The 23184-nt window shown below is 46.8% G+C and overlaps 1 protein-coding gene across 1 annotated transcript in view; it reads left to right on the top strand.

Moving 5' to 3' along the window:
* SACS (sacsin molecular chaperone) overlaps positions 1-23184 on the top strand; it is a 41897-nt gene that overhangs the window by 4492 nt on the left and 14221 nt on the right. The window contains exons 3-8 of the mRNA XM_047077748.1: positions 396-483; positions 1373-1458; positions 5230-5341; positions 9835-9981; positions 12615-14097; positions 14719-14810. Of these exons, the coding sequence (XP_046933704.1) occupies positions 396-483; positions 1373-1458; positions 5230-5341; positions 9835-9981; positions 12615-14097; positions 14719-14810 (2008 nt within the window). The remainder of the gene's footprint in view (positions 1-395; positions 484-1372; positions 1459-5229; positions 5342-9834; positions 9982-12614; positions 14098-14718; positions 14811-23184) is intronic.

Here is a 23184-nt window from a genome sequence, read left to right as displayed (position 1 = left end):
CTGTGAGAGGTCACCCCATCTTAGCACTTGAGGAATGCTGGGGAGAAGGTTGATCTGGCCTTGGCTTCTGAGCGGTACATTTTGGAACTGTAAAAAGGAAGATTTTGTTTATGTTGACGATCCCGATTTATCGTTAAAAGTTTACGTTGTTTCAAAGCAGATATGTATCTTTATCTGTTTTGTAATTAGTTAAGGAAAAGTCCTTTCAGGTTTTAAGGAAACTTTTTGACTAAATTTCTGTTCTTTGAAATGTTCACTTCTCCACAGTAACTGATTTCCTAATAAGAAAGGTCAACAAGCATTATTTCTTAAGTGAGTAAAAGGATGGAAGTAGTTTTGAGTGAACAACGTTGCTCTTCACACACACTGTTTTCTTTTCTTTTCTTTTCTTTCAGTTATCTGACTGGATCAAGATTGGAGATCTGACTTTCAGAAACTGTCATCTTTTTGTAAACCTTCAATCAAAAGGCTTAAAAGGGGGAGGTATTGAACTGATTTTACCAGGAGCCTGTGCCATTTTTAGTTGCATAACGGTTATGTTTTAAAAGTGCAACGAAGGTGTATTCCACGGGATGTGATGAGGCTGTATCAGGCTGGAAAACCAGGGTGGGCGGAGCTAGCGAATTTTCTGTGAGAACGTGCGGGGCATAGTACCCTGCGAAGCAGAGTCCTGCTGGGGCTTGGGCCCGCTGGGTGCTGCACCCCGACGATGCAGATAAATTTGTAGTGATGATTTCGCTAGTTTACGCCCAGTTTTGTTTGTGTGTTTTTCTGTGCGTCTGAGAAGTTACTTCCCTTTCCCCGTCCTCTCTATACTTCCCTGTCAGCTCTCCGAAGGTCACCGGGTCAGTCAATTCTAAGCATCTCTCGGTGAGGAAATGCTTAAGGGTATTTGAACTGGACAGCTATTGGGACAGTGACTGGGCCGATTTCAGCGTAATCAGAACGTCAGTTGGGTTTGAGAATATCAACCATGGCCTAGTAGCCGCCACTATCTCTGGCTTATTTCTTAGCGGCAAGAGCACCCACAAAAGACTGCCATCGACTTCGCTTGCTTTGGAGCCTGGCGACAGCCCGCCCCATGCTCTCCGTCTTTGAATGAATGATCTTTTGTGATATATGGTCTGTTTGTGAGCCTTTCTTAAAAACCGAATTTTGTACTTTGATTAAAAAGGTGGAGACTTGATAAATGAGTCCGCTCTGCTCCGTACTGTGTCTGGCCAGGTAGACGTTCAGAGCCGAGAGCTGCGACAGCTCATGTGAAGTCATAATTTGTCCAAGTTTCCTTAGGTCTTGGAACCAAACAGCACGTGGGCAACAGCCGGGGGATTTTTCTTCTAAAATCAGTTTTTAAGTGCGTTCTGTGCTTTAGGTCGGTTTGGTCAAACAACCCCACCGCTTGTTGATTTTCTCAAGGACATTTTAAGAAGATATCCGGAAGGAGGACAGATCCTTAAGGTAAGGGCGTGTGTTGTATACGTGTGTGAACTTACTTTGGCAAAAAAAAAAGAGTTGGGAGTCCCGGTGGCGTTTGACTTTTGAAACACGTCGTCTAGATTTGAACAGCTGCACTTCCTTCCCTCCGCGCCTGCTGGCTCGGCCGGGCTGTGAGTGCGGCCGTCGTAAGGACGCGAGGGTTCAGAGGCAAAGGAGCCCGCTCGGTTGCTGGGTGCTGTAGTCAAGCACAGTGTGGCTCTAGGAACGCTTTTTTCAATAATCTTATGTAAATACATAATGTAATTTTACAACTTTTGTGGAACATCGTGTGGGGCTGCTGCAAACCAACCGGTTGACCGAATGGACAAAATAATGCAAACCCACATTCAGGGGCCATGAGCACATTTGACCCCTGGGTTTAGAAAGAGGTTTACTTCTTCTTCTTTTTTTTAAATATGAAATTGACTGTCAGATTGGTTTCCGTATAACACCCAGTGCTCATCCCAAAAGATGCCCTTTTCAGTGCCCATCACCCACCCTCCCCTCCCTCCCACCCCCCATCAACCCTCAGTTTGTTCTTGGTTTTTAAGAGTCTCTTATGTTTTGGCTCCCTCCCTCTCTAACCTTTTTTTTTTCTTTTTTCCTTCCCCTCCCCCATGGGTTCCTGTTAAGTTTCTCAGGATCCACATAAGAGTGAAACCATATGGTATCTGTCTTTCTCTGTATGGCTTATTTCACTTAGCATCACACTCTCCAGTTCCATCCACGTTGCTACAAAATGGTTTTAGTTGTTTATTTCTATTTACAGTGTATTCTTTTAGTTTGAATACACTCACTGAAAACCAAAAACCAAAAAACCAAACAACCTTAAATGAAAGCACTAATAGAAGAACCTGCAAAAATTATTTGGTGTTTAAGCTTCATAAGAAACCTCCTCAATTAACTGTAAAAGTAGATCAACTATTATGCATTTTTCTTCCCCCTAATTTATTTTAATGTTTATTGCCTTTCATATCCTGGTCTTCATTATGTTTTAGTTTGGATGGTAAGTTTCTAGAAAGTAAGGATTAGGTGTATTTAATTGAACTTAAGTAGCTGTTCTTGGAAAGGTGCTGGTTGCAGATTGCTCCCATCGTTAGTGATTTTAATGACGGTATGTTGGAGCAAATTAAGGTCATCTTTCAGCATAGGTTCACAGAAGGTTCACAGAACCTTCAGTGGTTCACAGAAAGTGAGCTTGGAAACTATTTTATTTCAAGATGCTAGGACAGTATGGGGAAAGTGTGGATTGTCAGGGGGTAGACAGAGGTGAATAGAATCCATTTAAAATTTTTTTCAAGTTTATTTATTTTTAGAGAGAGAGAGAGTGAGTGAGCAGGGGAGGGGCAGAGAGAGAGAGGGAGAGAGAGAACCACAGGCAGGCCCCGCGCTGTCAGCACAGAGCCCGATGTGGGGCTCAAACTCACGAACTGTGAGATCATGACCTGAGCCGAAACCAAGAGTCGGACATGTAACCCGCTGGGCCACCCACGCGCCCCAAAGCTAAGTGACTTTAAGTGAAGATTTAGTTGGTGGTAATGGGAGTAGGGGCTCGTCAGTTCAGAAGCAAGTGACTGGGGACTGAGGGGACACAGGGCAGGGGTTTGGGCGAGGTCTTTGTACACCTTAAAGTTGGCAAGCAGCCCGCGGTCCTTCGCTCTCCTTACTGCGTGCATTTGTGTGCGAGCCGGCTCCATATCATCTCTGTTCTTTGGATATTGTGGTCGAATTCGGCACTTAGAGATTTAATTAATAGGAATCATAGAAATTACCTACACTCAGGTCACTGTCCTCTGTGATGTTTGCTGGAACAAGTCTGGACGTAGTTTAGTGACTTGCCCAAGATCGTGTGCAAATTGGCATATTTATTGCCTCTTCTCAGAATTAGTTTGGAAGAGATCCCCTGACAAAAAGCATCCCATCCTATTTTTTGTTCAACTTGAGACTGTTAGTTGGGGCCTGGGACTTAACAGGTTTTATCTCCAGTGTTCCTCCTCTCTGCTCCCTAAAATACACAGAAATCACTCACAGATATCCACATGGAAACAAGATCCAGCTTCTAAAGTGCTATTCGTTTTGTAGGTGAACGTTGTATTTTGCTACCGATAATTCTTATTTCTGTCTTTTATATTATAATTTCCTAATGTAAATAAGATTGCTATGTTTTAGGGATTCTTTTAGAGTGAATAGGGTAGGGATAGGTCTTAAAAATCTTTTTAGAAATAGACAGTTGCGTAAATAGGAGGAATTTGTAGATGATAAGGAGGTAGCTAAGGGCATGGTTCAAATGTTCGTGTTTGGGGTTGAACAGCAGGTGGGATTAAGATCCCCCCCACCTTTCGGTGTGCATTGGGTGAACCCTGACGCCATCCCTGGTCTCAGAATTAGCTCTCCACTTCTGCTGTGTCCCCTCATTCGGCCATGGTGGTGTCGTGTCCCATGGGCACCGTATCTGTTCCCTACGTGATAAAGGCTTTGCTGTTGGCATGCCATGGGATCATTATAAGCTCTCTTCACTTCTCGTCCATCCTTGACTGCTCCCTCCTCTCCTTCAGGGTGAATATTACAGATGGAATTACTGTGTTTTAAAGACCCATCCATCAAAAATGAAACCAGTTGATTTGGTTTAGTCTGTGTCAGAGCTCATCCAGGAGTTGTCATCTGTTGCCTTTTCCTTACTTTAGATGCATGATGCCGGTGTTGGCTTTAAGAGTTGGACTCCTATTTCAGAGTCTGGCAGAGCTCCCTTCAGATGGACCAGAGCCCAAGATGTTTTTGGTGGGCACGCCAGAGTGATTGGGGCTGTTGAGGAAAAGGATTTTGGGGGGACTACCGATGGGTGTGTAAGCCTTGTAGCTTGCTCTTTCCTTTCTACATTGCAGAGGTGTGATCACCAAACAAATCCGCCAAACAAATAACATTGCTGCCTTCTTTATGGGAAAGGAATGAGTCAGTCCTGACTGTGAAGAAGCTTTTAGCTTTAGTGCAGGAGAAAGACAGGGTCAGATTGCAACTTCTCAAGCATGCAGACTACTAAGCGGTACATATAAACCGATACATTTTTTCTCAGAAAAGGTGAGTTTGGTAAGGGACTGGTAAATAAAGGTCTGTCTTTGGTAGCTGCTTGAGAACAAGCTGCCCGTCCCAGAACCAGAACCACCTGTGCACCTTTCAGAGGTGGAGTCATTTCTTTTTTTTTTTTTTTTAATTTTTTTTTTTCAATGTTTATTTATTTTTGGGACAGAGAGAGACAGAGCATGAACGGGGGAGGGGCAGAGAGAGAGGGAGACACAGAATCGGAAACAGGCTCCAGGCTCTGAGCCATCAGCCCAGAGCCCGACGCGGGGCTCGAACTCCCGGACCGCGAGATCGTGACCTGGCTGAAGTCGGACGCTTAACCGACTACGCCACCCAGGCGCCCCTGGAGTCATTTCTTTTGAATGAAGGCTTGTATAGATTGTAAGTCAGCGTTGTAAACAGTGTCAGGATTTGTACTGGGGGACAGGAGATGACAAGTTAAAGGTTGCATGTTAAGTGTGTCATTGGAGAGGGACTCACGAGCTCTCAACCGTGCTCTCATATGCGTGTGACAGTTACTTGCAGTCATGTCCCCACCGGATTTAAAGGTAATGATGCGGTCGTTGGTTTCTGTGACTGAAATGTAATTACTTTTTAAATAGTATAGGAAGTTCAAAGATGGGCAATAGATTGTGTGTTATTAAATATTATTTTTTGGTGTATTTTCTTGATTAGGAATTAATTCAGAACGCAGAAGATGCAGGGGCCACAGAAGTTAAATTTTTATACGATGAAACTCAGTATGGAACGGAGACTCTTTGGTCAAAAGATATGGCACAATATCAGGGTAAGAATCGATAATCGGTTATTGATGGATGTGGATGGGAAGAGGGCTTGAAGGAGACAAGGGAATAAAGACAACGAAAGGTAAGACAGTAAGATAACCGTGACCAATAGACCCCAGATACCTCGGTCCTACTCTGGGACGTGCTGTGTTCAAGAGAACGTTCATAACTTGAGTGCAACTTACAAGTCAGATGGAGGATATATGTGACCGTATATGACTATATATGGTAGAAAGTTATTGAAAATAACAAGGATTGATTCTGACATCCCTGAATATATTTTAAAGACGTGCAGGTCCTCTATTTTTGAAAACATGTTTTAGGATTTAGGAGGGTGATCAAAACTGTTGTTAACTACGTAAACGCTATATACTTAACACTTATTAGAGCTGATACATATCGTTCTCTGGTCAGGCCTGGGACAGGCAGGTTGCACGTGTGTGTCGTGTGACGAGGCGCGAGGACACCTGCCGTGCCTGGCGGCTGCCCGTGTGGACCGGGCTGCTCCTGCCTCGGTGATGGGGGCAGGCGGCCCCTCTGCCGTCGTCCGGTTTCGTGATGACACCTGCCGGGTCAGGCGTCCTGGTTCTGGCATTCCTGATTCCTGTAGCCGTGGTTGGAAGATACCGGGCGTGGATCGGAGGGAGGGTCTTTGGTTCAGGTCCTGGTCCCGCACGGGCCCACCCCCTGGCACATCTCCCCTGGGCACCGGTTCGCCCGGCGGCCGCTCTGACCCACCTACTCACTCACGGTGACCGAGCGGACGGCCTGGCCCCGCTTCGCTTCAGTCTGCTCTCCTGTAAATGGTAATAAGAACAAAACCTGCCTCCCAGTGATTTTGTGGGTGAAGAGAGCTCCTCTGTGTGATAACGTTTTACGGCTGGTGTCACACTGATATTAGTCATTATGTGTGTACCTTAGAGGCACGAAGGGGACAGTGTGAGGAGATCCTAGAAGTATTTTGCTTCAAACTCCGACCCAGCATCTAGGATTTTTGCTTCCAGCCTTGACTTTACCTCATTTGAAAAAGTATTTGAAATAAAAATTATTTAACCAAATCAAGTACAGTGGACTCTGGGGGGACATGGGGGTTAGGGCTGTTGACCCCGTGTGGTCAAAAATCCCTGTATGACTTCTGACTCCCCCCAAACTTAACCACTGATAGCCTAGTGTTGACCAGAGCATCTTATCTGTAACATAAACAGTCGGTTAGCACATATTTTGTATGCTATATATACTCTATACTGTATTCTTACAGTAAACTAGAGGAAAGAAAACGTAAGGAAAATGATAAGAAAAGTAAAATACATTTTTAGAACTTATAAAAAAATCCATGTATAATCTGTGTAGTTCGAACCCGTGTTGTTCAAGGGTCAGCTGTATACGTAGATGGGCTCTTGAAAGCATTATCAGATTAGCCGATTTAAAATAAACTTGGCCACATAAAAGTAGGTAGAAGTGATCTCTGATCTTTGTATTTAACAAATATTTGTTGAGGGCCCTACATGTTCTTGCATATTTGAGCTTGTCTTTTATGTTCAGATGTGAATATTGTCTTAGCTGGTGTCATCTTGGATCTTAGTTTTGTTCCCCTTTATTGATACTTAGTTTTGCAAATGAGAACTTTTCAGTTCACCTTATTCTTGTTCTTATATTTTTATATAACCAGATGACAAAAGACTCAGTCTGTCAAATCAGGTGCATAAGAATGAGGAGATCTCACCCAGTGTCCCACCAGTAAGGATTTCAAGGATGTGGTTAATTAAGAGACACGGTGAAGGAAGGCTGGAGAAGGGTCGGACTCCCCGCTCTTCCTGCTGGGTCTGTTCGTGCTGTGTTAGGGCACACCTGGGCCTAGAGTTAGCGGAGGTGGCCTGGGAATGATGCACGAAGGCCAGCACCCACACGGTCCTAAAACACGTACATGTTTTTCTCCGGTAGTTCAGTAGCTTGTGAGTTTTTCAGGACGTTGTGTTTCATAAATCTGTAAGTTCTAGGTTTATTTATATTCAAGTTCTGAAGCCTCCACTAGACTCCTCGGCTAGCAAACAGCATGAGTGTGTTTGCCCAGAGGTCTGTCGTCAGCGTGTTTGCAAGGAGATTGGGCTGGGTTCTCTCTCTTTCTCTCTCTCTCTCTCTGTCTCTCTCTGCCCCCAACCTCCATTTTCCCTTTTAAAAGGAGAAAGTAGATTGCAGGCCTGCTGCTAACCTTTCCTTCCCAGATAACTGCAACTTTTGTTAGAGAAAATTCTCTCTCTCAAGAGGTTTATTGTTTTGTTATCTCACTCTCAGAACCAGGAGATGTTCTTTTGATCAGGGTAGATTGGGGTATTTTAAAATTGATCTGCACGATGGAGGCGGAGATTCGGTGAGATTCAAGATGAACACAGAGGTGGAATACATACAGTTTCCTCCTGAGTCCCGGAGGCGTATGATCAGATAACACCTCGATCGAAACCATGAAAAAAGAACTGGGTGATACGTGCTGGGTGTGGAGGCCCGTGAGGACCGATGCGTCTAGCTGACTCACCCAGTTCTCTGCTGCCTGTGCGGGGTGGGGTGGGGGGGCTCCTCTGTGCACCACCCCGTTCAGACACCAACTGGCCCTCGTGGAAGGAATGTTCCAGAAGCCAGTGAGTAAGGGCGGTTCCACGTGCAGGGGGTCTGTCACCTGTGGATGTATAGCATCGGAACAGTTCTGATGTGTCAGTAAACCCTGAAGATCGAGAATGTGAGGAGGAAATTCCTTTTCCCGTGAAGCACTCCGCTTGAATTCGTAAGAACGTGCATCTGTTATTTGGTAACTTGACAAATGTTTTGTAAAAGCAGCTGGGCAGCAAGGGATTTTCTGGCTGCTGGCGCGGAGGAAGGCGGCTCTTCCTTCAGGCTGGCCCGCTGTGCCTCCTTCCTGGCGCTGTGACCTGATGTGTTCCCGCTGGGTTCCTAATTCCCCTCCGTAGACCTGCTAGTTACGCAGGTTCTTTCTAGATCCTGGCAGGAGCCTCGCTCCCAGTCCTCGTGTTCTGTGTGGTCAGTGTTTGTTGTCCCCGTTTCTGTGTCTCCAGAGGTATGTTTAATGGAGATTTGGAGGAGGCAGAACCAGACATTGCCCACTGGATGCCATTCTAAACCAGCTGTCGTGAGCTCTTGGGTGGTACGATACTTATTTTATAGATCCCTATAACAGTTATTTGGTTAGTCGCCAGTACTTGTACGTACCAGTAACAACATCTGACTGTGTAGGTGATTCCTCTGTGGTGGGCGTTGGGCCGGGGCCTTCATTTGTATGATCTCATCTGCGAGTGCGGTGCTGTTCTCATCCTTATTTTACTGACGAGGAAACTGAGCCTGAGTGGCTTTAGTTTGCCTGAAGTGATTCAGTTGGCCGTGGTGGATCCGGGTCTGACATCCAGCTGCCCTGGCCCCAGAGTCCCCTTCACCCGCTGTGGGCTTCTCCTCCTCAGACAAGCTTGGGAACTCTCATCTCCCTTCTTGGACTGGTTTGCACACAGCCGTCAGGCCGTTTTTGTAAAGCGAACAATGGCCAACATCCCCGTATCGGAGCTGGAATTTATAGGTGCGCGTGAAGAGGCTTCTGGGGGGTGCTGGAATGTTCTCTGTATTTAGTTGGAGGCTTCACAGGCTTATTCACTTTGTCAGAGTTCATCCAGGCCACACATGTAAGGTCTTTGTACTTTACTGTGTGTGTGTTTACTTCCGTAGCTTTTTAAAAGAAAAATGTTAATTATTTTTAAATATGATGAATTACTATAGTTGAACATACTCAATGTTAGAGATTCTGAAGAGAAGTTTCAAAAAGTGATGCCCCCAAAATATGTTGAATTATAAATCCACATTATAAATTCAAATATTTTGAGAACTTTTTAAAGGAACTACTTTAGAGACAGGGTAGCATTATTCTGAGGTGCTGATTTTAAAATTTGTCACATTAATGATTACAGTAGTTAGAAAAGTAAAGCCTTGAATAGAAAAATCCAAAGGCTGATGGAAACAAAAACAAACAAGGTGATTATTAACATGACTGAAGGATTATTTTCCTCCTTACGAAATAATATATTAACAAGGTTGTCGTAGATAGCAAGGCCTCCCGTACATTTACGGTTATCGCATTTACAAAACAAAAATTTAAACATGCTATTTAGGAAGGAATGTTGAACAGTAATAGTGTACTCTGATTAATTTCCTTGTGTGCCCTGTGGTTTGGATGTCTAAGTATCATAACATCCTTAATTTTTCCTTTTTAAGTTTTTGACCAGCCATAATGTTTTGTTCTGCTAATAATTTTTGCTGTTAGCTTACGTTTTTGTTTTTACCGTGAACGTTGGAATTACGGTGCAGAATTCAGTCATTCCCTTCACTTTTTTCCATTTTTGCCATCACGTAAGCGGTTTTACGTAGAGGAAGCTCCTGGGAGAGGGCCGAACGCTCTGGCTTACTTCTCTCTGAACGCCTGAACGTGCATTCCCCCCCGCAGGGCCGGCTCTCTACGTGTACAACAATGCAGTCTTCACCCCCGAGGACTGGCATGGCATTCAGGAGATCGCAAGGAGCAGGAAGAAGGACGACCCTCTGAAGGTGGGAAGATTCGGGATCGGGTTTAATTCTGTCTACCATATAACAGGTAGAGTATTCGCCTTTTCTGTCACACCAGTGCCAAGTATTTTCACCTGTGTTTTGTAATTTATTTGGTTCACTTTGGAGATGATACTGTTTTAAAGGCATCGTTTCCAGATGAAAGCGGTTTCAGAGGCATGTCCCGAATTCTCTGGCAGCGGCGAGAAATATGCCAGTGAACTATCAGCGTGTCTTGGGTTTTCTGAAGTTGCCACGGTAGCCACACCGAAGTGTCACCATGTGATGCCAAAAGTTAATGTCCTCACGGTCCAGTGGGACCGGTGTGATAGTATCTATTAAGTCACTTTACGTGAGGTTTGAAATGTAGCCCTTGAAATGCCTACACAAATTGTTACTCTCAGAATTTTCACAATGAACCTCTTTTGAGTCAGACCAACTGATTTTCATAGATTTTCTTGTACACGTTTTTAAATACCAAGCGACTAAAGACGAAAGTGTAATGCCCAGCAGTATTGAATGACGGCCAAAGTGAAGATCTTTGATTCTGGCTTCTCTACATTTTCCTCGTAAAACTTTTGCTCTTCTCAAACTTCTGAGTATTTTACTTTGTTCTATTTATTTTTTTAAAGCACTTGTTTAAATATTTATTTTTGAGAGAGATGGAGTGTGAGTGGGGGAGGGACGGGGAGAGAGGGAGACCCAGAATCTGATGCAGCCTGGCTCCGAGCCGTCAGCACAGAGCCCGATGAACCGCAAGAACTCGGTTCGAACCAGCTCGAACCCAAGAACCCGCAAGATCGTAACCCGAGCCGAAGTCGGACGCTTAACCGACTGAGCCACTCAGGCGCCCCCCAGCTTCAAAGTATTTTAAAGATTACTTTGAAATCATGTGTTGAATCTAGAAAGAATATGAGGGTTCTGGTTCATAGTTAGAGCAGGAAATACTTGGAACTTGTGGTGTAGACATGTCTAAGAATGGATGACTATGTTTCCAGAGTCAAAGCTCTCGGTATTTACTGTAGTTTGTGGTAAAAGGTTTTTGTTTTTAATGTAATTGGCACCTTAGTTTCAAAACTCTGTTTGCGTTTTGAACTTGAAAGAGAAGGAAGGATTGAGCGGGCAGGGCTATAGCTATCGCTAGGGTGACCATATAATTCATTGTTCACATTGGGACACTGGTCAGAGTACAAGAGGGTGGTATTGTTCCCAAACAGCTGGCCAGCTGGCCTGAATTGGGACTACCCTTGGCAGGTGGGGGGACATAGGGTCACGCTCACTATATAGCCCAATTTTACTAAGCCTGTTTTTTAAATTGCATTTATATTATTATATAGTATTGTAAGTAAATAATACACTAAATCATATATCACAGCATTATATAACCATTATACACGAATGCGAAGATTCACGTGTTCAGCCATTTGCATGGTACCCCGTAGGTCCCTGACATACGGAAGTTTTAAAATTTTATGGGGGCACCGACGTGAATTGCATGAGTGTGGAGACTGTTGTACAGGAATGAATTGTTTAGTCAGAGAGTCTAGCTGACAGCCAGCAAATGCTGTGGATTTGTTCCCTGTTTGAGAATGAGCACGTTTATGTGGGACAGTATTAACTGGAGTGTTATTCTCTAATCACAGGATTTGCAAAGGTCCGGCATCATGCTTTATAACTGTCAGGAGTCTCCCTGACATAATTTAAGTAACGGGGGTGTGGACACGGTGTAAAGGGAGCACAGACAAGAGTGCCATCCGACCACGTTGTCGATCGATTTAGTGGCTGGGTTGGGGGACGTCACATTTCACACTTAAAATACCTGAGAGCTTAGGAGTCAGTGTTTGTGACGGCTCAGTCTGCTGTTGGTGACCGTTGATACTGAAGGTGTGTCTGGCCTGAAGGTTAGGTGCTAACGTCAGCATGTGGGGAAAAACGTGTCGAAATCACTCTTACGGAGTCCTTACAGGGGCACCGTGGTGAAGAATTTCTGTAGGTACGGAGCATCTGACATTCTAGTTGTTTTGCCAGTGTCTAAGTGTCATTCCGTCTTTGGTTGAGAAACAGGCGAAGCAGCTGGTACCAGTTTTATGAGCCACGCTGTGCCCGCAGTGTGCCTCCCGCAGCACCACACTTGGGTTCTGCGTGGTTCTGAGATGTGCTCAGTGTGAGCGGCCGGGGGTGGAGGCGAACCCGGGGCTCACTGCAGACTCACTCGGGGGCCTTTGCTCACTGAGGAGCATGGCGGGCAGTCGCTGTGCTGTGCTTTCTCTCCCCTGCTTTTCAGAGAATCTGCGGCTGAAATTTTTATTGTGAGCCTGGGATGAAGTTGCGTTTTGCATAATTGGGTTCATGCGGCTGCGGAGATTGAGCATAAATACCCAAGTAGTCGTTGCATATCTCGTTTAACGGGTGTCTGAAGATACATTTTACATTTTCTCAGTAATCATTAGAAGTTTCCCTGCCTGATACTTACGGAATCAAAAGAGAAACCATTATGTTTCATGCTCAGAGAAATTAAATTTCTGAAGCTAAATTTAGTTTGTTTTTAGATAAATCCGCATTAGAGTCTCTTTATGGTTTGTGCTCTTCCACACGTAATGCTTTGATAGTCAGTCTGCATTGTAATTATAATTGTCTATCAAATTTCAGAGTTGTTCATGAGTGTCGAATTTTTCTTTACAGATGTTCCCTGTATCTTTAGTGGTGACCAGATTGGGATGTTAGATCCTCATCAAACGCTTTTTGGTCCTCACGAATCAGGCCAGTGTTGGAATCTCAAAGACGACAGCAAAGAAATGAGTGAACTTTCAGACCAGTTTGCGCCATTTATCGGCATTTTTGGAAGCACCAAGGAAACGTTTGTAAATGCCAATTTTCCGGGAACATTTTTCCGTTTCCCCCTTCGCCTCCAGCCTTCACAGCTTAGCAGTAACCTATACAATAAGCAGAAGGTTCTCGAGCTGTTCGATTCTTTCAGGGCAGACGCAGACACGGTGCTGCTCTTCCTGAAAAGCGTGCAGGACGTCTCCTTACACGTCCGAGAGGCCGACGGAACCGAGAAACTGGTGTTCAGAGTGACTGCGAGCGAGAATCAGGCCCTGAGACACGAGCGGCCGAATTCTGTGAAGATCCTGGAGACTGCCATAAGCAACTATTGTAAGAAGGTCCCAAGCAACAGCATCACCTGTGTCACGTATCATATAAATATAGTTGTAGAAGATGAGGATAGGAAGGACGCCCAGAAAATGTCATGGCTGGTGTGTAACGGTGTGGGCGGGCGAGGGATCAGCGGGAAGCTTGATTCTTTAGCCGACGAATTGAAGTTTGTCCCCATCATTGGAATAGCCATGTCTTTATCGAGAGACGGTGACGAAGAAGGAGCCACAGCTGATCTCTCAGGAAAAGCCTTCTGTTTTCTTCCTTTACCGCCGGGTGAGGAGAGCAAAACGGGCCTCCCCGTTCACATCAGCGGGTTCTTTGGCCTGACCGACAATCGCCGAAGCATCAAGTGGCGGGAGCTGGACCAGTGGAGAGACCCGGCGGCCTTGTGGAACGAGTTTCTGGTCGTGAACGTCGTCCCCAAAGCCTACGCGACTCTCATCCTAGATTCCATCAAGCGTTTGGAGACGGAGAGGAGCGCCGATTTCCCCCTGTCGGCGGACCTCATCTACAGGCTTTGGCCCGACGCCGGCAAGGTCAAGGTGCACTGGCAGCCCGTGTTAGAGCCTCTGTTCAACGAGCTGTTCCAGAACGCGGTCCTGTACTCCGCGAGCAACCAGTGGGTCCGGCTAGAGCAGGCGTACTTCTCAGAGCTGGACGAGAGTGCGGAGTGCACCGCCGCCGTGCTCAACTACCTCCAGAGCTCAGGGAAGCACATCGTCAAGGTCCCGGCCAACCTGGCGGCCGCCGTGCAGCTGGCCGCCTCCCCCGCGAAGCCGGTGCGCAAGGTGACGCCCGCGTGGGTGCGGCAGGTGCTGCGGAAGAGCGCGCCCGCGGGCGGGGCCCAGGAGAAGCTCCACCTCCTGGAGTTCGTGCTCTCCGACCAGGCCTACAGCGAGCTGCTGGGGCTGGAGCTGCTGCCCGTGCAGAACGGGAACTTTGTGCCCTTCTCGTCATCTGTATCAGATCAAGATGTTATTTACATTACCTCAGAGGACTATCCCAGGTACGGCCCCGCCCCTGCCCGCCTCGACTCCCAGACCCCTTTAGTGGGAATCCACCTGTCGGCCGCGTGGGGGGGCGGGGAGGCGGCGGTCAGGGGCCCTCTGGCGGAAGCATTTGTTAACGTGCCGGAGGGTCCCTTTGCACCCGCGGGAGGGTCCTTTGCACCCGCTGAAGTGCAAAAGCGTTGGGGGCTGGGCCCGCCCGAGGGTGTCCCGAGCTGCTGCTGCTCTCCGGAGTGGCAGGCGCGGGCCACTGAAAGCCATGGTCCTAAAGTGCTAGGAATAACGAAGTAAGGGGAGTTAGCGATGAATTGTTTTGAGGCAATTCGATTGAATGGGAACAGTACATGAAGTCAACGTCCCTGAGCGTGTGCGTGACATTTCAGAAAACAAAATGAATTCTGAGATGTTTAGACCCCTCTGGACTTGGGTTTGGTGCCTGCCGACATTTTAAGTTAGTGAAGCCTGGCTAAGATTTGCTCAAAAGGTATTGCCGTGTGATCACACCGCGGGCAGTGTGATTTATGCAAGCCAGCATGTTTAACTGCCTTGAAATGACATAATAAATGAATATGTTGTAGTTGTTAGAAGGTTATCACTGCTGTGTTCCTTTCACGTTTTAGGTCCCTTTTCCCAGGTCTTGAAGGAAGGTTCATTTTGGATAGCCTGAAGCCTCATCTTATAGCTGCTTTAAAGGAAGCTGCCCAAACCCGAGGTATTAATTGTTTAGTTTCTTTTTTTATATATAAGCCTGTTTTTAAAAATATAAAGTTTTTTTTTTACATAAACCTATTTTTAAAAATACAAAGTTTTTAAAAGTTCTCTATGAAGTTGAACCAATATGAAATTGCCCGGAGTTCCCCACTTTAGATCTGTAAGTCATGATTTCAGATGGTTCAGCCTGTTGTAATTGTTATATTTTAAGGTGTTTCAGTGCTACACTCTGACATCTAAAAGAATCGAAAGGTGGCAGGTATCGTATTTCAGAACCTCTCCTGTCACGGTCGGGTGGTGTACGTTTATGGTAATTTCTTACACAACTTTTTAATGCTTTCCCAGTTCTTTTGTCACGTGACCCCTCCCCTGCCCCCCCATCCTCCCCCCCTCCCCCCCCCAGTCTCCTATCTCATAGCCTGTGTAGTAGTGGGCACAGCTGTGGTCGGTTGGATTGCACAGAGGAAGGAGAGAGAGGTTCGGTTCAAGGTCAGGAGCTCCCGTGTGCCCAGAGCTAAGGTCTCGCACCCGCCAGCCTTATGTCACCCATACCGCCCTGCCCTCCCGAGTTGTGTGCAGCTGTGCGTTGTCAGCTCCGGGGACTGCAGACAGATGGAAGGGTCAGGAAGGGGGCTCCTGAGGTCTTGGCAAAGGATGGGTGTCCTTTATATTGCGAATTCTTTTTAGGAAAAGACAGAAGGGCTTGGGGGGCAAAATCACCATGGTTCTCAGTTTAATGTCACCTTTCAACTTCTGCCAGCATCTTTTCCATTAGGGAACTGTTGCCTGAACTTTTTTGAAGTTGGATATTGGCCTGAAAAATTCTGGATTCGTCCCATTGGTTAAGGGTATAAAGCATATTCTTTGTGATGTCTTTTACAGTATATGGTGTTTTTGAGGATAATGAGTAAAGGACAAGTTGCTACCGATCATACACGTATTTATTTAAATACAAGGGAAGGGAATTGGGATGGGGGTGGCAGACTAAAGATGAGTCCAAGTTCCAGGAGTCAAGTTCCATGAGTGTGCAGTGCTGTTACCATCAGGATCTAAAGCTGTGAACCAGGAACTGGACTCTCAGTAACCATCCGTTGCCCGTTTTTGAAAGTTCTGGGCATAGAATTAAAACATGAGGGTTTTTTCTCTGCCGTGGGTACTTCTCTGATTTCATAGCTCAAGTAAGATCTGTCTCATTAGTTGATAGTTTTACTTGTATCACGTCTAGAATCCGGAGCTAAACGTTAAGTTACTGCTTGTGTTTTCACTCTTTGCTGCGACTGCCCCTTTACTGTTAGCTGTGGACGTGTTCCAGTCTCTTCCTTCTTGGGGAAAACAGAACAAAGCCTGACTTTGATTTCCTTTCTTGCAGTCTGTCCCGGTCCAGTTTCTAGAGTGAGTGGGGCGTGCTTATCAAGTCTGTACCTCCTTATCATCCATTATCACTGCAGATGAACATTTGCTTCTGCTAGCATTCTGATAAAATTGCCGGGCCGAGGTCACCCATTAATGACTTTTTTTTGTTAAATCCGGTGGACTTTTTTGTCACTTTTCCCTCATCTCCCTGAAGCTTCGATGCTGTTGCTCACACCCTCTTTGAACTCCTTGGCTTTTATGACACCATTCTCTTTCTGTGTCCTTGTTCTTATGCCTGCTTCCCAGAATTCTTTGTGAATTCTGTACCTGAGTTTATCCGCCGCATATGGGCTAGCTCAGGAGCTCTTCTCAGCGCTGACTTTTTTTGTTCAAGTTTACTTATTTTGAGAGGGAGAGAGAGAGCGAGCGCAAGCGGACTCTGAGCTATCAGCGCAGAGCCAGAGGCGGGGCTCGAGCTCACGAACTGAAAGATCATGACCTGAGTCGAGATCGAGAGTCAGACAGTTTAACCAGCTGAGCCACCCAGGCGCCTCTGCGCTCTTCTGTTTTGCTCCTCGCTGTCCTTGAGTGAGGCGGCCCCGGGCCCACTGCCAGGTGTGTGTAAGAGCCGCTGATCTCCAGTTACCATCCCAGTCCCAGGAGGGACCGTGTGGCGTAGCGGTTATGTGTCAGGACTTGGGAGTCACGCAGATCTGGGCTCACTCCTGCCTCCTCCGTTGTGTGACTTTGAACAACTTAGCCTGTGTTTCCCGATCAGTAACCTGGTAATACAGTAACATCCTTCCACGAGGGTGTATCTGAGGCCCTCAAGATTCAGCGATACCCGATGCAAGATCGCTTTATTTCGAGGTTAATGGCAGGCGAACACGGGGTGGGTCAGGGAAGGCGGGCAGTCACAACGTACTACCTGGACTTTATTCCGTTTGCGGTGCCGCGGCAGGGCTCATTTGAGAAGAGCTCTGCCGTGCTGTTCACTCGCAGGAGTCATGACTGTGACCGCGGCGTGACGTGTCCGCGGTGCACACGGTTCAGCACTGTCCCGGGCACGTCATGAGTACCGACGGAACGGCCGCCGTTGCCGCGTTGGACTCGGAGGTCTGCAAGTGTCTCGAAATCAACATTTTCACGACTCGAGTCCTCCTCCCCCAGATCCGTTGCCCCTGCTTCCCGGTTCTGTCCGTCGGGCTTCCTCCTCCTGTGCTGCCACCGTGGTAGCCGAGGCGGCTTTTCACAGAGCCCCTCGCTCCCGGGCTCGCTCTTCACCGAACGCGCCCCTCCCCTGCTCGGGATCCCCAGCGGACGCCGCTTCCTCCCGGGCAGACCTGGTGTGGTTCGTGCGGGCGACAGGGCTTTCTGTGGTGGGGACCTCGCCATGTCCTGCCTTGGTTCCCGCAGTGTCCCCCTTCTGTTCTCGCCATCACAAGCACTTGTAGGTTGAGAGGCTCGGTGAGGGCAGGGCCCTGTGCCCTGTGACGCTTGCCACCGCCGCGTAGCACGTAGAGCCGCGTCACGGCGGCCGCTCGGTAATTGCTTTTACCCCAGTGAAAGTTTTGTCGTGTCTGTGGTTTTGTGCACCACGTTCCCTTTGCCTGGAACACCCTCCCCGTCCTGTACCTGCCCCGTTGGCTTGTGTTCGTCGCCTACCCTTCAGCCCACACGTGTCTCCAACAGGCCGCCCCTCGCGTGGGCCGCCCCTCGCGTGCCCTGCCCTGCTCGGCGGGGGTAGATGCCCCTCCTCTGCTCGGGGAGCTCAGGACGCGGTCCCTTTAGTCCCCCTGGCCTTCTCACGGTCCTAACTTTGCCGTGCTGGGCTAGAAAATCCCTGAGAGCGGGGACGATCCCTTATTTTGTTTCTTACTCGCAGTGCCCGTTTGACAAGCGCGCTTGGACACGTTCACGCTTCCGTATGCGGGGCTGGGGATGGTGTTGCAGCAGGCAGGAGCGCGAAGATGAAGCGGCAGAGGAATCCCTGGGGTCGTGCCCGTGGTTTAGTACTTCCTCCTCAAACGAGCATCTTCTGTCCTCTCACTTGCTCTCCGGATATTGTCGTGTTCATTGGAGTCGTTTGTGTGTTACGTTGCTTGAGTAAACGCTTGACTGTCAGAATTTAGAGAGTAGTTAGAAGAGCGGATAGATGGATTTTGGAGGACATCAGGAGGGAAAAAGCAGTTAAATCAGACAAATGGTAGGAAAGCCTGTTAGGCTAGCAGCAGGATCCTACTTATTATTTAAAATACTTTCATACTTGCTTATTACATATGGCCTCCTGCCTTGCTCCGTTCCATGACTAAAGACTCCCAGTAACCATTTGTCTGAATTTCCCCCTGGGTACCAGGCATCATGCTGAACGGAAGCAACAGAAAGAAGAGTAGAAGTGAAGGAGCTCACAACCCAGTGGGGACAGCAGTGCAAATAACCCTGCCAGTTAGTGTGATGGGTCATGTGTCAAACACTGAGAGCAGAGTCCGTGCAAGGAGGGCGTGGCAGGTCAGGGTGGGTGGGGGACCTCATGGAGGAGCTGGCCCCGTGTTCCATCTCAGACGTTCAGGGGACAGACTGCAGACGTTGTGTCTGGAGGGGCTGTGTATTCCCCTGGTCCACGTTGACACTACTTTGCAATGATTTACAGTTCATTGTGGAGACAGTCCTGTATGTATGTGTGTATGTGCATATACATATATGTGCATACATATACACACACAAATATATACATATGTATACACGTATATATGTATGCAGAACTTTTCAGAAGAAGCAATTTCAGGTGCCAACCTCAGATACATAGATCAGCAGTATTCCAAAGATTTTGGTGCAGGATTTGTGCCGTGAGGATGTTCTAGGTTCCTACTTTCACAGCTGCCTTTTGGACAGAAGGGCCCTGTCTTAGGACGCCTCCCAACCCCACCGTCACCCTCCTTCTGGCCACCGTTACGTTTCACCTGGAATACGGCATAACCTCAAAGTCTCCCCACGTCCGTCCTTGCCTCTCTAGTTAATACAGCAACAGTACGGCTATGATGATCTTTCTGAAGTTTTTCCCACTTCTTATCTGAAAATCTTTCAAAGGCTTCTGCCTTTTTCCTTTGAACAAAGGCCAAAATTCTTAACGTTTCTGATGAGGCCCTGCATTATGTGGTTCCATTTTCTGGGTGTTCTAAAGATTCCTGGTACATGGAAAGGGTATATCAGTGTTGGCTGGCACTGTGATTATTTTTAATAGTCTCCTTGATTGTCTCCCTTGATGTTTCTCATATTTGGGAGACAGCCTGTCCTTGTCCTCCCTTAGGTGCGCACCTGGTTTCCTCTGCCCCCCCATCTGGCTCCCTCGTGTTCGTCTGTCTCATGGCCCGCGTGTCCCCATGGAGCACGGAGCTCCTCGTATCACTCGTACCCATACCCGCGTACCTGCTTAATCGTTTATAATCATGTCTAAGGCCCGCCTTCCCCATTAGACTGTGAGACGTGGCGCGAGGTCTTGTTTTTTTCTCTATCTCTAACAGTCAGTATTGCGTCTCATGTAATTGGAAGGGTATTCAGGTTAGGAGAGCTTAACTTCCGTTGGTAAGAGCGTGGTCTCTGTGTTAGCTGCCAAGTGTAGCCTAAGGTACCCAAATATGCACACATCTACAGAGCTGTGGAGTCGTACTTGATCATGGCTTAGATGGCCATGGAGCAGCTCTTTGAAGTTTGAAATTATTTATGGTTACCATAGGCAAGCGGTGAAAATGTATGATAAAGCCTCCCTTACTTTATCATGGAGTCAGAATTCTATTTACTTCATAGAGATACTCCAAAACTCGTGCACCTACTTTGTAGAGACACCCCAATTTATGGAGTGATTTGCTCCACAAATCACACGTCTTCCCTTTCTTAATTCTTACCTAGTATATCTGAATGTCACATGATGGCCATCTGTACAAAAGCACATTGGGAGCTTATCAAATGACTTTACTTATGTGGTTGAAATGTAATTTATACATACAGAGTTCCTACCGTTCTTGTCTTTGCTCTCTTTCTAAACTAAGATTCCCCACCTTTATGTAGTTTGGATTTAGTTTGCATTGAAATACGTTTTTAAATCTTAAATGTATATTCTGCTATATTTGGACTTCTGTGTATGGCTTTTATTTTACATATGTTGTGTAAGATTCCATAGACAGTGTTATCTTAAGATATAGAATAATTTCTGTAGCCATCATGTGAAATTGTGACAATTCTGGCATTTTCTAAGATCGGATTTAATTGTATTCTAGCACAACAACTACTCTGGGGATATTCAGGTATGATAACTGAATGTTGTGTTTATTTGTAGCCTGATGTTTTTGTTCATTTGATTCTTTGAATCTTGTTTTTTCATTTACCTAAGTAGCTAGAAATTATGTTAACTTTTTTTTTTCTGATGCCAATAAATATTAAAGGAGAGAGGAAACTGTACCAATATAGGTGTATAGATGGGGGTTGGACATACGACAGTAAAACCATACCTAAATGACTTGAAAACATCCATTTCACAGAACACTTAGTTTCAAATGAAAGAATTCTGCTGAAATTTGTATTTTAAGCTGTGGTTTCTACTGGGGGAGTAGGAGAGTGAACACCCCTTTCTTACATGATACACATAAATGTCTGCGATTAAAAAGGCTAGAGGGGAGCCAGTCCTGGGACCAGAGACCGTGGGGAGGAGCCCTACGGCGCCCCTGGTGGAGCCTGGCTCGCTGTGCCGCAGCCGGCAATGGCAGAGAGCACCCCCTCCTCGGGCCCCCCCCCCCCCCCCCCCAGGAAAGCAAAGTGGCTGACACCGCGCTCCTTAGGAGCAGTCGGCCGATTGTTCTTATGGAGCCTAGTGTGTCATTTTACGGACCGTCTTTTTTTTTTTTTTTTAAATAAAAATATTTTGACCCAACTGGTATTATTTTCCCCCAGTTCACGTTTCACCTGCAAAATTAGAGGTTGCAAGATTTGCTTTATGGAAATTGCTTTTATGGTAAATACTATTTTTGGAGTGGCTCAGTTCTTTGAAGTAACGTATACCCGTGCTCAAACTGATTGGGAAACCAAGTCGTTGGTTATATTGACGATTCCCATAAATACGAGATTTGGTTTCTGGCTCGTAAGTGACGTGTCATCCACAGCTACTATTACTAGATATTTTGAAGCCTTCACGGGGCCTGTAGTTTTGAGGTGTAATCAAAGAGGAAAGCGGAAAGCGCGACGGCGGTAGGAGTAGGCGGCGTGGCTTCCGCCTGCCGTGGGGGCGCTCTGGGTGATGCCGGCGAGTGACCTCTCCAGTCGGTCACTCTCCTCTTCTAGACGAACTCCAGGAAGGCAGCCGCAGAGTGTCAGCGTGGACTTCCCGGGAAGAAATTTGGTCACCAGTGCGAGTTTTGAGCCACCTTGGCGTGGCCCGTGTTAGAGTAGCGACCCCCCGGACCCCCGTGGCACCCGCGGTGCTGCCACTTAGATGTGCCCGGTGCCAGATGGAGTGATGGCGGGCAGATGTGGCGCTTCCCTTTCCCTTCTTGACTTGGTCCTTCCTTCCCCTCCTTCCTTTTTGTTTCTCGGAAGGAGTGACCCCCCTCTAGCTTACCGTCGCATTGGACTTTCACTCGCACGTGTATTTGCAGGGAGATTTGGGTGTCCCTTCGCAGTGGAGCGTGGCTAGAACCCATCAGCCGTCAGAGCTGCCGCTGCCGCCTTCTGTACAAGCGAAGCACGGAAAGCTGTCGCCGTGCCCGCGGCCGCGATGCACAGAGTGGCCAGCCAGCTGCGCCTCCGACCAGTCGGCGCAAGTGTAGTGAGCCCCCAGTTAAGGAGAGCGTTCAGGACTGGGGTCTCTTGGAAAGTAAACGTGGAAGTAGTCTCTATAGTATCCTTTTGTCCGTGTCACAAACGTGTCCCGAAGTTAGTAGTGAACGGGAACAAGCGAACAAATATAAACACAAAGCAGCGCAGTCTTTGAAGAGTGATTCAGCGGGTTGATGTTACTAGTTTGGAAAGATGGACAGTAAAGCAAAAACCGCTCTTTAAAAGAGTCACTTCGGAGTTAGACAGTCCTGTCTGATGACAGGTTAGGTGAAACGTTTCTGTCTGCAGGGACTCCTCGAGTCCTGAACAGTTGACCTCTTTTGACAGTGCTGATGATCTGAAAGGCCGAGGCGAGAAAAGCCAAGTGGTTTATCAAAATGGCACAAGACTTACTTGGCTGATACCGCTGGAGGCGCTGCAGCCTTTCCGCGGCTTTCTGACCCGGGGCGTGAAGATGTTTTTCTGCGTTAACATTCATACTTCAGGGTGAAAAGCTTAAATACAAACTAAATAGAAATCGGGACTTCAGATTGAATCTATCTGAAGCACTTAGAATTGTGTCTTAACTTCATTTTCTCTCTCCTTTATTTTCTCGTACGTTTTTTCAGTTGAGCATGACTGGTGTGTTAGTTGCATGTTATATGTGGTGTGGGTGCTTTATTGGCATTTTACTTATATGTTAATATTAGATTGTTTTCCTGAAGGTGGGTATATGTTTATAAGTTGCCGGTTGCGCGCAAGGATACTAGATGGGAGTATCTACAAAATGCACGTCATGTGGCCCCTATTAACATAGAACAGTGTGGTGCATATTTAATGTTTCGTTTCGAAGTGTTCCGAATTTTAATTTCTAACTCTTTTTTGTACCCTCGCAAAATCATATCCTTGCCTTGGGTAGTCTATTAACTCAATTCAGTAAACATTTTTTTTTAAGAACATTGTTGTTAAAACTTAATTATACAAAGTCTATTTTAATGGGGCACATAGGTCAAGGAGGCTATACTGGTCCAATTGCTGACGAGCTCTTAGGATTTCTTAAGTGTAGCTACGTGACTTACCCTAAATGACACAATGTAGAAACTGAGAGTGTTCAGCGTTTGGGTATTGACATCTCCCAAAGGTTGCAAAACTGTGCCCTGGCTTCAATTTCTGTGGCAGTCGTTTTAAAATGTCTCCTTGTAACACGAGGGATCCTT

This window comes from Lynx rufus, unplaced genomic scaffold (genome assembly GCF_022079265.1).
Source record: "Lynx rufus isolate CCGP_SWC_20201006 ecotype Redwood Valley unplaced genomic scaffold, mLynRuf1.p SCAF_1, whole genome shotgun sequence".
In the NCBI taxonomy this organism is placed as follows: domain Eukaryota; kingdom Metazoa; phylum Chordata; class Mammalia; order Carnivora; family Felidae; genus Lynx; species Lynx rufus.
This window is presented reverse-complemented; position numbering and strand designations above follow the sequence as displayed.